This window comes from Phasianus colchicus, chromosome 15 (genome assembly GCF_987193195.1).
Source record: "Phasianus colchicus chromosome 15, bPhaCol1.hap1.1, whole genome shotgun sequence".
Lineage (NCBI taxonomy): Eukaryota > Metazoa > Chordata > Aves > Galliformes > Phasianidae > Phasianus > Phasianus colchicus.
The window spans coordinates 16,828,034-16,842,886 of record NC_143450.1 but is presented as its reverse complement, the minus strand read 5'-3'; the positions used below and the strand labels follow the sequence as shown (position 1 = coordinate 16,842,886).

Below are 14,853 nucleotides of genomic sequence, written 5' to 3'. Positions count from 1 at the left end.
AAGTACCAGCACATTCCTTTCTGCTTTGGATAGGGAAGGGACAGTGGAGACTGCCCACAGGTAGAGGAAGCCACGACAAGTCCTGCAGCAGGTATGGCTATGGGGGATTTCAGTGGTGAAACAATTTCATTTTCATTCTGATTAGGAAAAGATCTGTGAAACGAGACATAAATTACCCCAGAACTCTCCAGACTTTCATTGTCTGTGTACTGTAGAGAGATGCTATAGCCCTTGACAGCTGAGACCCATCTGCTGTTGACACAGGATCATTTCCACGTGGGAATGACATTTTCAAAACATCTCCAAGATATTTATGGTCAATATTTTTCAAGAGATATGCGAGGAGGAGGCTTAGAAATCCTTTAATGGGAATTGCTCACATTCCTCTTGTGCCATCACTTGAACACCCTCCTCTTCACATCCACAGCAGAAAGAGACAGGTATGACAAAAATACCAACTAATTGAGGAGAGAAAGGCAGCCAGGCGAGGCCAGGGAAAGGCAGGGAGATGGCAATAGAGCGTGGTGTGCCAGGATGCTGCTCCTGGTTTGTGCACTGCTGAGCTCTACTCACCTGCTGGAGGCAGCAGTAATGCTGCTAACAAAATAATGAAATAAACGTATTGATGAAAAAGATAAAAAAAGAAGAAGAAAACAGCTTTTGTTGCTTTCTGTGCTGCTATCCCTTTAGGCTGTCATGTGTTTATTTATCCACTATGAAGCAGTTATAGGCATGTGCCAGTGGAATTAGACAGTCAGAGGTCCTACCAGCTTAAACCTGGACTAGACAAAGCAGATTGGTGTATGTGGAATTTGCATTTCATGTATAAACTTGGTACAAGTGACAGATTCACAAAAAAAATGAACCAGGTCTGTTATTTCAAGTAACTGAAAGTAGTTATCATCTGACATCTTGTGAAGCCAACATGAAATTGGTTGGGCATCTCCATCCAACTCCTATGGGGCATCATCCACAAAAACTAATAACTACAACAATTGTTATAATAACTGTAGGAAACAAAAAATCCCTACAAGAAGCACAAATACTCCACCAGATATTACAGCCTTTTCTATGAGAGACTTGTACCTAGTCCTCAAAGTAAATTATCCAGAACACTAAGAGAAAAACAATGAAATTGCTTTGCTGCAGGCCCTATTGTTTCTTCCAAAGTTTCTTTTGTTATAGGAAATTGTGGATCAATTAGTAATTATTGATGCATTTTTTATTCTGCGGGCAGAAGAATGCTTGCAAAGCAGTAGGATGAAAGGCAACAGCCCTAAGTTGCACCAGTGGGGGGTAAAGTTGAAAAATGTGTTCTCCAAAAGAGCGGTGATGCACAGGCACAGCTGCCCAGGGAGTCAAACATCACCATCCCTGGGGGTGTCCCAGAATGCGGAGATGTGGCACTTGGGGACGTGGTCAGTGGGCACGGTGGGGTGGGTTGGGGCTGGACATGGGGATCCTAGAGGTCTTTTCCAACCAGAATCTGAAAGCTTGATGCAGGATTGCAACTCAGCTGCCACACGGGAGCATTGCAGAGATGGTTCAGTACAACGCGGCACCAAGCCCCTAAGCTCCCCCCTTAAAGGAAATTGCACCTGTCAAGTCCTCCCCTACCTCACATTTAATGAAGGGAAAGCTAATCAATGAGTGCTTGGAGCTGCTGGTCTTTTCCCACGAGTCAAAAGAAGGAAGCTAGTCTGCCACTCTTCTTTATTTTTTAAAGCTCTTGTACGCGTGATGCCTATTGCAGGGAAAATCTTTTATTCCCCAACGCCCTCTGTTAAAGAGCTTTTACAGAAAAGGAATCCAACAGTTCATTACTTCTATCTGCTCAACATACTTTTGACATAATTGTATTAGTGCCCAGTTGCAGGGCTTGAAAAGGGAAAGCTGAAAAGCAGCTTTTTGCCGTTGGTTTATTTATTTGTGGGAGTCCTGCTTGTGTACTAGAATACAAACCATGTTATTTGCAGTTCATATAATTTGTTTAATGCACTGCGTTCAAGAGGCCACCCGTGCTAATGCATCAAAGGAGTAAGCGGGTTACTCTCTCACTGCATTTAAGAAAGGAAAAGACCTACTTTCTGAGCCAAATCCCTCCTGTTGATACACTCAGCTCTCAGCAAATTCAAGTCAGCGAGGGAGCAGAGGAAGGGAACTGGGGAAGGGGAGAGCCTGGGGGCTGCGAGGGGCACACAGCAATGAGGGGATGCCAACAGCACCAACAGGGCTCACCTGGATGCCAGCAGCCCATTTGTTTTCTCATTGCCTAAGTGCCTGTCTCCATCCTGGGAGCTCAATAACGCCGGAGGGAAGCGCTGCTTGCTGGAAGAGGTGCTACATTAGCAGCCCTCTCCAGCCATGGCCACAAACCCCCGTGTCTGACAAAGAAAATGCATTTCTGTTCTCTCTGAAAGCTATTTGACTCGGTAGGTGTCCACGCATCACCACAAGATGAATGAGTGTTATGGCCATTATAAGTTGCTTTCATCTTCCATTCAGCTATAGTAGCTTGATGTCAATGCATTAATTACAATCCACAATGCCTGTTCATCACATTACGCTGAAGTATTCAATAAACACCAATTAACATATTGGAGCCTTTCCACGAACACATCTTGCCTGACTTGGAGCGAATGGATTCATAAAAACACATCTTTAAACCAAGTAAGGAGGAAAATAAAAATTCTGTAACAAATTCAGACCTGGGCATGCTGTATTTTAGTAGATGATTGGTTGGTAAATTGCATTTAAAAGCAAAACAAGTCTATTAGCCCTGCCAGAAGATGCATTACGCTTCCCAACAGGCTCCAAACCACTCCACTTGAGTGAAACACACGTATGTTTGGTAGTTCATAATGCACTTACATCAGCTAATGGTGAAACAACAACAGTTAGTGCCAAAACAAGTGGAGATGTGCTCAAACAGTCAGTATTCATACCCCTATTATACCTTCTGAAGCCCAAAAATCAGGGCTTACGTCTGGGGCTGGAGACAGACAGTGCTACAGCAGACTCTGGCACAAAGCTCTTTTTCTTACTATAACAAATTGCAACAGATCTGATACCAGCGATGACCAAATGCAACCAGATACTATCACTACTACTGAGACTACTTTGGTTTTTTTGTTCCAGAGGAGTATAAACCCAATTTAGAGACACATGTGTATCAGCTACCAATAGGAAGGTCCATTCATCCCCAGCCGAGCATGGAGTCACAGTTCAGGATGCAATCACAGTCATCCTGTGCAGGACTTGCACATTAAAGAAGAACATGCCAGCCTTGTCTGGATCATTACAGAAAGGGGATGCCTAAGAAAGGAGATTTGTTGTTTCTGATGCAGCAGAACTTCCTGGTGTAAGTTAGGAGGGGGTGAAGGGTTGGCAGCCATCAGCCTAGGAACGCTGCTTTCTTCCAAGCAATTAGGCCCCATGGATGGCTCATTTCTAATTGTTATAAAGAGCAGGAAATGATGATTTTACACGTGGCCTTACACCCACAAACAAGAAGACTGTCCTCGAGAGGAGCCCTCCCCTGGGGAAGCTACCTTCTAGCAGGGAACACAGCATGGCATTCTCCTGTTTCATCATACGGGCATTAGCAAAAGTATTCCTTCCAGCCCTCGATTTTATTAGGAGTATTCAAGAGGTCTGTGCTAATGGAGATAGATTAGACAAGCAGAACAACATTAAGCCTGGACAGGCAGCAGCAGCGCTGCGTTTTCTCTCATCAGATTGCTACAGGCTCAGAATACAGCTCCCGAAATTTCATGGCAGAAATGATTTGTTTCTCCCCAGGCAAAGGGCTCCTTAGATCAATAGCCTTAGGGAGGTGAGTGGAATATAAAAGGCAGACATTCCTGCAGCAAAATTTTTAGGATTCTACCTGCGAGAGCTATCAAACAGCAGCCGTGTGACTGTATATTCAACATATGCAGATGACAGCTTTTGTTGTAAAGAGGAACGTGGGGGTGGTGGCACTGCCTGAGCCCAGCTGATACATGGCACAACTGGAAATGGATCCTGGGCCCTCACAGCCCGGGGACAAACTAATATGCTTCCCCCTCACCCCCACCCCTCCCTTTTTCCTTTTTTTTTTCCTTTCTTTTTTTGCTTTCCTATGTGAACAGCAAAAGGGAAATCCAGGCTGGGGATGCAGACTTGGTTTTGGCGAAGTGGGGAAGGATGGATAACCTCTGGTACGATGGAGCACTGCACGAAGCTGTGTTTTCTACACAATTAAAATGAAGCACGTGTGACATGGCGAATCAGGTCACGGAGCCAGACAGACACCCAGGAAAGTCAGGCTGGGCAGCATCTTGTGTCCTGCAACTTCAAAACCAACCTCTGCCTGAACGCAATTGGAGCTGCAGCTCCATCAGAGCACGGCTCTGCACTGAAACCACACGAAATCCAGGAAAGCCCCATGAGATACAGCTCATGTTGAAGTACACCCTGAAAGCGTGTTTTGAAAGTTACCAACGTCTTTCAAGCTCTCAAATGTTCCATTTAATTTCGTATTTCAAAAGCACCTATAGCTTTGCAATCACAGCGTGAGGATATTTTTACTCTCCCTTTTCACCCTGCTCCTTTTTTGGTGCTTTGCTTTGGAATTAAGGCTATTCCCACTCCCTTACATGCTCCCATCTCCCCCCCTCCATACACCAGGGGAGGCTCAGGTTGGATATTAGAAAGAATTTCTTCTGAGAAGGAGCAGAGAGGTGTTGGCACAGACAGCCCAGGGAGTGGGGGAGTCCCCATCCCTGGATGCATTCAAGGGAAGGGTAGATGTGGTACTTAGGGACCTGGTTAATGGGCAGCATTGGTGGTGGTGGATGGTTGGACTAAACGATCTTAGAGGCCTTTTCCAACCTTAATGATTCTATGACTCTATTGCCTTTCCAGCATTTCCTTGGGGCTGTGATAAAAAGTGCTGCAAAGTGCTGCTGCCTTTCAGCTGGGTCAGCAGCAGTGGCACCTGCCACGTTTTTCTGTAGTGAGCTTTGCATGGTGAACAGAACGCCAACCAAAAAGAAAAGCCACAGGCTGGCATATACTTAGCACATTTCTTTTTTCTTCTTGTGAATCACAGCCACAGATCCCTTCTGCAGGCAGCAAGTTCCCAATAGCACTGCTGGGATGCCCTAGTGAAGACATGGGTCTGAGCATGGTGTAAAGCATGAGGTCAGAACCAACCTTTCAGTTCAGCCTGTTCAATTTCCTACTGCTATTTTTTTCAGTTCCTATCAGGACATTCTGGATTTGTCAAGGAGATTTTCTCCTGTGAAGAACAAGAAATAAAAACATCTCAGCTGTGGCTCTACATAAATCGTATCACTGCACTGGGGATACGGACTGTACTCAGTAATTTTCTGATGGCTGCTCTGGCATTTTGATTATAAAATTAGCACTGCAGCTCGGTAGTACTATGCAGTATCAATGAAGCATGTGCTAAATGAAGCAGGAACTGGCTGATGGACAGATCTCAGGGAGCAGTTCCCACTGGGGACCGCTCTAATGGGGCTGTTTCAGTGGCATCACATGGAGCTGAACCTAAAAGACACCATCAACTCCCAAAAACAAATACAACACAAGCTGAGGAGAGGTAGTGGCAGCCAACGGATCTGAGGCAGATGTTGGGTAACTTTATAGTGTATTAAGGAACAGTTTTGACCTTAAAATTAATGGATCTGCTGAAACAGTTGGGGAAAAGAATTGGAAGAGCTTGTAGATGGAGAAATGATGCAAAGCATCCATGAGATGCCTGAATGGGAGAACAGAATACGTGGCAGCGTTCCTCAGATGAATGCACATTTCACAAGGCAAACACAGCTCCAGCACTCGCTGACCATAATTTCCCTCATTTTTAGAAAAAAAATCAAAAAAACACCATATTTTTGCTTCATGACTTTGTTTCATCTGTTTCCCAAATTCCTTAGGAAGACATTTACTGAAAAAAAAAAAAAGGAATGACGATGTGGGAAGTGTAGGTCTGACTTTCAGAAACCAGCTCTGCTTTTGCGAGAATGGAACAAAGCCACAGGAAAGCCTGCAATTCCACATCCCCAGCTCACTGAAAATGCAAATCTCACCACACACAGATCTCTACCTGTGTGATCTGAAGCTGTGGATCCCACACTGAAGGGCTGCCAGTCATTTCATGAGCTCACCAACGGATGTATTTGCTGTTCACTGACGTAATTTTGTGTCTGCAAGCAACTGAGAATAGTGTTATTTGTGCGTGGGAGATTGCTTCAGTGCACATTGCTGGTACGGATCAAATCATTTTTTGAGAAATGGCATTTGCCTGGTTTTATGCGCCACTGAGTCACTCATAAGCACTTATAAATATTTAGATATTCTGCTCCTGCAAGAGTGTGCGTAGACATTTGATATGGTTTGCACTACATCACCTCCGAAGCACAACTCCACACTGCAAATTCTTTCATTTAAACCCAAGATTAACAAATCAATGCACCCCGAGGAGCAGTTTAAAACCACTGGTACGTTGTATTCCGGTGAGTTTTCTTTGCTATTCGTAGAGAATGGATTTCCAATAACAACTTGTAATTAGTTCATTTTCTCTTATTCAGTCATTACGTATTAAGCCCGTTGGCATTTTCCAGACAGTATCTTTTGAAATGAGAGGTATTTGAAAAACTACTGGAGATTGGCAGTTCCACCATGTGCACCACCAGGAGGAGATGCTCTCTGCCTTAAATGGACAGCAACTCCTGACCAAAAAAAACACAAAATCACTCCAACCATGTCTACTCTTACCAGAAATTTTCACCTTGGACACTAAGGTACAGAAATCTAGCTAAATGGCTTAAAAATTCTGCTTTTTGCCCCACGTTTAGCTTTTTGCTGTAAGAATGCATTATTACATTCATTATTCCAGAACCCCCCCCAGAATTGCCTTTAATTGCCTTTATCCTCAGCAACACGTCTGCATGGGACCCCTCAACGCACTCTGGATGCTCACATTGGCCAGCAAAGGAAAGCTCATCTTGTTCCCAAGCACTGCAGCACCCCCAACATCGCCGCCAACCCAAAGCAGCGCCGCGCTGCTCTGCTTGCTGAGTCGTGTTTGAAGTCTGGATATCACATCGCTCACAGGAGAAACAAATCAATGTTGGTAAGCTAATGAATTATTTCCAACTCCGTAGCAATATCTGCAGCAACATGAAAGAAAAATCACATACAAAGGAGACTGCAGCTGAAGAGGCTGAGCACGGCCTGCAAACTGTCAATATTTTTGGACTATGATTTGATCCTGTTGATAACTGATGCTACAATACTGCTAAAGAGAACACCTCAAGCAAAACATTTTATCTCGCAATATAGTTGTCCAATATAATTAACCAGGCTTGACCAATCTGGCTGGGAGATAGCAGCAACACATGTCCAACCCTACGTGCCACACCGATGGGGAGGACAGGGCTGCAACACACGGCCCTGGAATGGATCTCATAGCTGCAATTCCTGCTGGAAACCTGGGCTGCCAGGCAGACGTGAAACACATTGACTGCAGACATTTCCAAATACACGTGTCCATTCTCCTCAAACACAAGTTATTTCTATCTTTCCTTATGGCCTGAGAATAGAAGCTCTCCCCACATGCCTTGCAGCCCCTGCTCAGGCTCTGCTCCTCTCCCCATGCATATCTCTGCCTGTCCTGGCAGGCATGAAGCCTCAATGTTTGGCTGACAGCTACAAAGCTCTGTCTTTAAGTCAAACCCAGAGAATCACCCCTCAAAAATAAATCTGCTTTATACTCTGCCATGCAGATTTGGCTCAGGAAGATGTCCAGAGTCAGGAAGGAACAGCCCTGTGTGCCTTACTTACAGCCTGATGGGGAACAGAGCTGCAGGAGTTTTAGGACCTTTGCAGAAAGTCTGAAGCCCGACCCACTGCTGCTCCTCTGCACTGGCACTGATGTATCCAACAGCCATGCCCAGCCCTGGCTCCTCATTCCTTTTGTTTGCTCAAATTCACCCACAGCACATTGTTCACTAAGTACTAAGGCCGGTTAAACAAGGGAAATTTGAATTAAAGCAAAATCAGAGAACAGCACAAGCTTCTTACAAAGAGTGCAGCAGCACAATCACAGCCAACACCAACAAGTTGAGGAGTGAAAAGAGCACGCTGATCCTGCAGCTTCATCTGCACTCATTCCTGCACTCAATGGATGGTTGGACTGGGTGATCCCGGGGATCTTTTCCAACCTTGGTCATTCTATGATTCTATAAATGTGTTTAAACTGTGTTTGTGTTCTTTAGATAATAGCACATCTCAGAGCCAGCAGCATTCCGCTGCTGTCAGAACAACAGCCATGGGGTAGGAAGGATGCTCACAAAAGGCCTTTTTGTGCTCTCTGAGGTAGAGCAAAATGCACATGCAAGCTGTCAGAAGGGCGTGCTGCTTAGGAGAGAGCCCTAGTTGGCAGCAAGCTAGAATTTAAGGGGATTTTATCACAGGGTTAATAGCTTCTTATTAGCTAAACAATGTTGACAAGATAAAGCCATTTTGATGGAATGCATGTTTTCCCTCTCTTCGACATATTTGTGTTACAAATGGACCTGTCCACATTGATGCTAATATAGATCCAGAAGATTACACTGATTTTCTCAGCTAGGCTTTCACATCTGCCAACCTGCTACTTTCCCATTAGGAAAGACAACAGGAAAGCCAAAAGTGACATGCCTAATTCTAATGACCTCCAGTCAGATACTGTTCCAGAAGTTATATCCAAAAATCACTCATCTGAGTGTATTTAAAGCTTGACTCAGCTGGGTGACGCGCTTGCCAATTTCCTAGACCATCTCCACGCTGATTAATTAGGTGCATGCTCTGCTGTAGTGCTGATATAAACTAAGCTGCTTATTTATTACTCATCTATTGAATCTTTTCTGAAAATATCAATAAGAAAACAGACAAGTACACTTAATAGCACACTTTCTATTTTTGGAATGCGAAAATCTTTGAGTTCATCATCTTAAAAATGAATTTCTTTTCATTACTGCCTGTGTTTATCTAATAAAACTTACTAGTAAGAAATTAGAAGACACCTTAAACTTGTTCTTTCCAGAGCTGCCAGGAGAACATTTAGACTGTCTCAGATGTTACTCATCGTGTACGTATGATTAGGATGATTTGGAAAGTGATACTTTAATCCTCTGCTAATAGATATTTCCATTCACCCTCATACACAAAAGCAAATTTCTAAAAATTGTGTTCTTGGAATTCAGGGATAAAAGAACTTTCAGAAAAAATAGAATAAAGATGATAAATTAGAGAGGGCTAGCAGGAGGGCTGCTATTTCCATCCACAATCTGATATTCTGCACTGAGATGTGTATATAATTGATTAGCGTGATTAGAAATGATTATTAAAAGCAGCACCTATTACACGTAGGAGTTGTAATGGCGAGACCAGTTTTCAATATGGCAAGGCATTGCATTTCTTCTCACCCAGTTTTCATTCACTCTCAGCTGACCAGTGGGGCACAGAACCAAAGATGCCCTTTGGACCTCTGTGGGCCCCACAGGGAGAAGATGGGTCAGAAAAAGGCAAGAGCAAACCATGGAGCGAGGAGGTACAATTCTGTGGCTCTGTAAGCTGCAGAAAGGCCACGAGAGTTGAGAAAATGAATTGCAACTACAAAAGTATGGCAAGAATGACAAATTGGAAAGCTCTCTGCTTTGTCAAGGTCATCTTCAAACCTTTACAAGCTGCAACACCGCGATGGAGCGCGGCACGCTGAGACAAACCTAACGGAGGTTTTCAGAGGATAAATCAGATTGAGACTTCCTGATGTCACTGAATTCTGAAAGTTAGGTTCCTCAATTTGCAGAGCAGCCATCCCCGCTGCTGGCACACAGAAATAAGTGACTTGGCTGAATTCTAAGCTACAAAATGTGAAAAATGTGCCTGATGTTGTACTACAAAACTACTGTTAGGGGCCAGGGCTGCCTCATAATGAAGCACAAACATGAACATATTTTTGAGAAGTTGTTCCCAGACAGTGCAATAAAGTAAAAGAAGCCAGACTTTAACCAGGCACTGAAGTTTACATGCAGAATCTTGTAAAGTTTCTAAGGTTGCAAGCAACGTGCTTTGTATTTTAATTGAAAACCAGCAACCAATAAATGCTCTGGATAAAAGCAGGGATTCTGGGAAATTGAAAATAGAGAAATCTGAACTTTAGTTTCTTTTAACATTCAAAATCCTTTTGATAAACCCTCAATACGCCGTGCTTTTTTGCAGCAATACTTTCTGCAGTTTATCGATTATTTCCTCTGTTCCTCGGCTAATATTTTGTACCTGTCCTATTTTCATTGCCTGCTTAAAATTCACTGAACCAAGAACTCAAAAGATGACTTGTGGAATTTAGCTTCAAGTTCCTGTGACTTTGAGAACGCGTTGATCCAAATACGCTCCCAAATAACTGCATGTCAAACCTTTATAGCAGGGGTAACTCACTTGATCACCTTCTGAACGGATGAAGTTTTATGTTTTACTGTATATCTGCTGCTTTGAGTGTGCTGTGCTGAATTAAATACATATGTGTTTCAAATAGGTGCAAGGTGATTACCGGGGCTAGTCTGAAAGCAAATTAAATGTTATTATCCAAAGCTGTTTTTTTTTTTTAAATGAAAGTCAAGCAAACTGAAAACCTTCTCTTCAGAAAAGATGACGTTTGGCAAAAGCAGTCTGTGCATATTGTTTACTCAGGGGCCACACGCTCATGGCTACACACATTGCCCTCCCCCATCTCTCCACAGCCACCAACAAGATGCCATCAGCTCAAAGTATGAGAAAAACCCACAAGAACACCGAGTCCCACCTGCTTTTAGCAACCTCCTGGCTCTTGCCCACCCTTTGCAGCACGGCAATCTTTAGAAACAAGTCTTACATTCAGTACAAAAAGGGATCATCTTTGCTGACCATGCCTGGGCAGACAGCATTGCCATCTCAGATATTCACATGCTTTCAACACTGAGGACAGACAGAAACACCAGGACTTACGGAAGGCTGTGTAGAGCTCTTGCAGGGTTAAGCGCCCATCGTTGTTGTAATCATCAAACCGGAGGAGGTCTTCCAGCGTACAATCCAATAAATCATCTTCCAGATCCTCTTTCTTCATTACCTGCAGCAAAGAAAACACTCAACCTCAATGTAAAGCTACAGACAGTGGCTCTGAGTCACCCAGCAGTTGTGCCATTAAATGACCCTTGGGTTCGTACCCCCCTCTTCCTCCTCAGAGGGGCTTGGAGGATGGTAACGACTTGGTTGCAGCACCATGACAAACCCTCCAAGCTGGAGCTCTGACTTGGCACAAACTTGGCTCGGGGTGCCAGCTGCTGGCACTGCTACATGAGAATTCTCTGAATGCCTCTGAGCAGCAGAGGCTTTGGAGAACAGCCACTTTCATAAGTCAGCAGATTAGGACCAGGTTTATAGGGCAAAGAGGAAAAAAAGTAACACTCCACAAGCGCTTTCACCTTCCCCTTTATGGCTACAACAGGCAAGAGATGATGGTATATTCAAAACGAATGTGTTTTTTCAGTTCTCAACAGTTTGTTTCTTCTGTATGCTAAGGATTTCACACATTCCACACGAAAAATGAAGAGAGCTTTGAAAGTCATACATCCAAGTTAGCAAACAGCTAAACTCAGACCTAAACATAATGAAAACAATGGCTTCTCTGAATTTATTGAGGAACATGAAGAAAACTCCTGAAATACTGCATCTCCCAGGCAAGAAGGCTTTTGCTGCAGTCCAGAGACTCTCTTATTTACTCCTCTAGTCTTGGCCCATTATATTGAAGCAATTTAAAGTAATAATGCTAAAAAAATGACCCTTCACCTAGCCAGTAAAAATGTTCAATAAAAGTGAGATCAACCATAACATTCGAGATCAATCTTCTAAAGATGGAAATTTTCCTTTGTCTATCTTTGTATTGAAAATTGATCAGCTTTTCATCAGACTACAAGTTTTTTACTAGTCCTTTTGATTTAATGTCAGGAGACAAAAAAAAACACACAGGGCACTTCAGCTGCGATGTGTTCAGTAGATTTATGAATCTGACTAGAAAATGCAGTCAGGTTTTAAATGGAAATAGCTTTCCAATTACTACCTTTGTTAATAGATCTGTGTACCAATGGCTGGAGGACTACATGGGTGCTTCACACTGCTGGGTCCAGAGGGAAACACAGTTCAATGGAACCCGTTGGCAGTGAGGACACAAAATGGCTCGACACAGAAGGGATGGATCATCTGCTGCCACTCTTTTGCTCAAAGCAATTGTGTAATGGAAAGTAAGCAAAGGCCCTCACTGTGTCCCGGTGCTGGAAGCTGCCCTGGCACTGGACTGTCCTTGTTGCAGGGACTCTGCTTCCAGTTTCTCCTCTGGGACAAATCCCTCTGCACTAAGCCTCCTAAAGACCCCATTCGGGCTTTAAAAATGACTGTTTTGTTTCTTGGTTTTTTTGTGTTTTTCATTTCCTGCAGCAGTGTGTGTTACCTGCCTCAGGTTGTTTCTTGCAGACAAGGTTATGGTGCTCGAGAGACTATTTTTCTTTTAAATAAAACAAAGAAAATGCACAACAACAGCTCATCCAGCGGCCAGAGAGAATGAGATCACATGCCTCCCTGTGCACCATGCTCATTTTATCTGCCTCTACCCATGGGCAATAAAAATCCCATCTTCGGAGGAACTTTAAAGTTGTGGTGAGCTTCAGATTAAAAGAGCCAACACAAATCAGTCACAGATCTGCCTCTCAAGGCAAGAAACTTTCTCTTAAGGCTGTAACATCGAAAATTAAAAATTGCTCAATTGCTCAATGCCTACAAAAATCCCTTGGAAGCAGAGTGAATAAACCAGACAGGTGAAAGCAGATGGAAGTCATTCTGGCTTGGAGCTAAGAAGAAATACAGACGGTGTGAGAGTCCCAGGGTTCAGGTGATGCCCAGCACAACCTGACCTGCCCACACTGCCCCAGTGGGGCTCACAGCACTGCAGCTCAGCTCAGGATTAAAAGCATCCCCAGCCCCTGTGCACTCAGCATTACCTGGTGTTGCTTTGTCTTTTGAGAGGTGCTGACACTTTGTCAGCCTTTGTGTGTGCACAGAGGACGTGTGGGCTCCAGCTGAGGGCTGGACTGTGTCAGTTCATAACAGTGCAGAAAGCAACAGAGCTGCAAACACGTTTCCTGAATTTGATGATATAGTTAGAAGAGAAGAATAAAAAAAAACCACCTAGCAGCCAATTCCTTCGCTTGCTGTTGTGCCTGGAGCCCTCTCTATGCTCTTTCTCACACTCAGATGTAACTGTGCAAAACCCATGCCTTTATAAGAAATCACCGAATTCAGATGAAGTACTGTATATACTCATAGCTCAGATCTAAGGGAATTTATGCTGACACCTTGCATTGTGCAGGCAAGACTGTGCATCATGTCAACAGCATTAGGATTAAAATTCAGAGCAAATCCATTGCAAGTGGTCCTGCCTGGGGAGCAGTGAGCTTGCTCTGTCCTGCTTGCTCATAGAACATAGAGAACCACAAGATCAGCGTGGGGACACTCTCCCACATCTGGTACAGTGCTGCTGCTCATATTTATAACACTGCTTTGTCAAATTTTCACACTAAGAAAACAAGTTCAGGACGCAAAGTAATCAGCACAAGTGCCTGTGCTGGTTCACTTTACCAATTAGATGAATTCCAACAGCACAGCAGGCCCATAATTAGAAATAACAGTTTCTTCAGGCTCTCACCTTTTCAAATGTTATTAGGATCAGCTAATCAAGATTTCAGTATCTGCCTCAACACCCTAGCAAAATAAACCTCTTAAAAGTATTCTGACTTTACTGCCGTGTCACTGCATGGTCCAGAAAAGATGAGGAAGAAGGAAGGGATTTCTTCCTAACTTACACAGAATCAAAAGCTACCTGGAAACGTTCAAGATGATTGCTAGCAGTGAGGATTATCAGCTATCCTCAGGAGCAAGGATGATGCTGGAAAAGTGCCACGTTGTTGTTGTGGAGGATCACCAAGTGTTGGACACCACACCAGAGGTGCAGAGGCAGACGTTGGGGGCTGCAGCATCACCGCTCCCCCTGCTGCCGCACAGCCAACCTCTCCTTTCCAATGAGAAACACAACCCACCGTGCCATCTGCACCCAACAAAACACCCACCTGCGCCAGCTCCGAGCTGCTGAGGTGCCCATCCCTGTTTGCATCCAGGTGCTGGAAGAGCTCCTCCACCAAAGCCCGTTTCTGGGCAGCCCTGTCGGCAGATGGGCGGCGCGGTGGGGCTGAGCGCTGCGCCTGCAGCTCCAACACGACTCCCTTCAGCCTCCTGTAGCTGGCCATGGTGCACGTGTCACCTGGAAGAGAGGGAGGGAGGAATGCGTTACTGCACGGGGATCCTTTAAGGGACTCTGCTTCTCAAGCAATGATAAATATGGCACAGCCAAAGCCGGGCTGTCTGCACACTCGGCACCACGCTGGGCTGTGCTTTGCAGCTCCTGCAGCGGTCGTCCTTTGTAGGAGCTGACAGTTTGGCTGAGCCCTGCTGTCAGGGCTGTCTCCAGCACGTTGCCTTGCAGGTTATAGGGCTTTGCTAACAGACTTCCATACTTCGCTTTGTAATCTCCACCCATATCAAATTTGCTCCACGTTTGTCTAAATATCATCAGTCCAGTGATCACAAAGTGCAAAATAAATCATAGGAGGCTGATTTGAGACACAAACGCTCCAGTGTCACCCCATGCAACACATGGGACTAACCCTTTTGGGGTAAACGAGGCACGAAGCCCACAGGGACAGCAAATATGTCTCACTC

The 14,853-nt window shown here is 44.4% G+C and overlaps 1 protein-coding gene across 4 annotated transcripts in view; it reads right to left on the bottom strand.

Moving 5' to 3' along the window:
- Positions 1–14,853, bottom strand: part of FSTL4 (follistatin like 4) — a 195,438-nt gene that overhangs the window by 76,178 nt on the left and 104,407 nt on the right. For all 4 annotated transcript variants that reach the window (XM_090150865.1, XM_031598441.2, XM_090150866.1 and 1 more), the window contains 2 exons: positions 14,205–14,395; positions 11,035–11,155 (listed from right to left, as the gene is read on the bottom strand). In XM_090150865.1, coding sequence (XP_090006991.1) covers positions 11,035–11,155; positions 14,205–14,395 — 312 coding nt within the window. The remainder of the gene's footprint in view (positions 1–11,034; positions 11,156–14,204; positions 14,396–14,853) is intronic.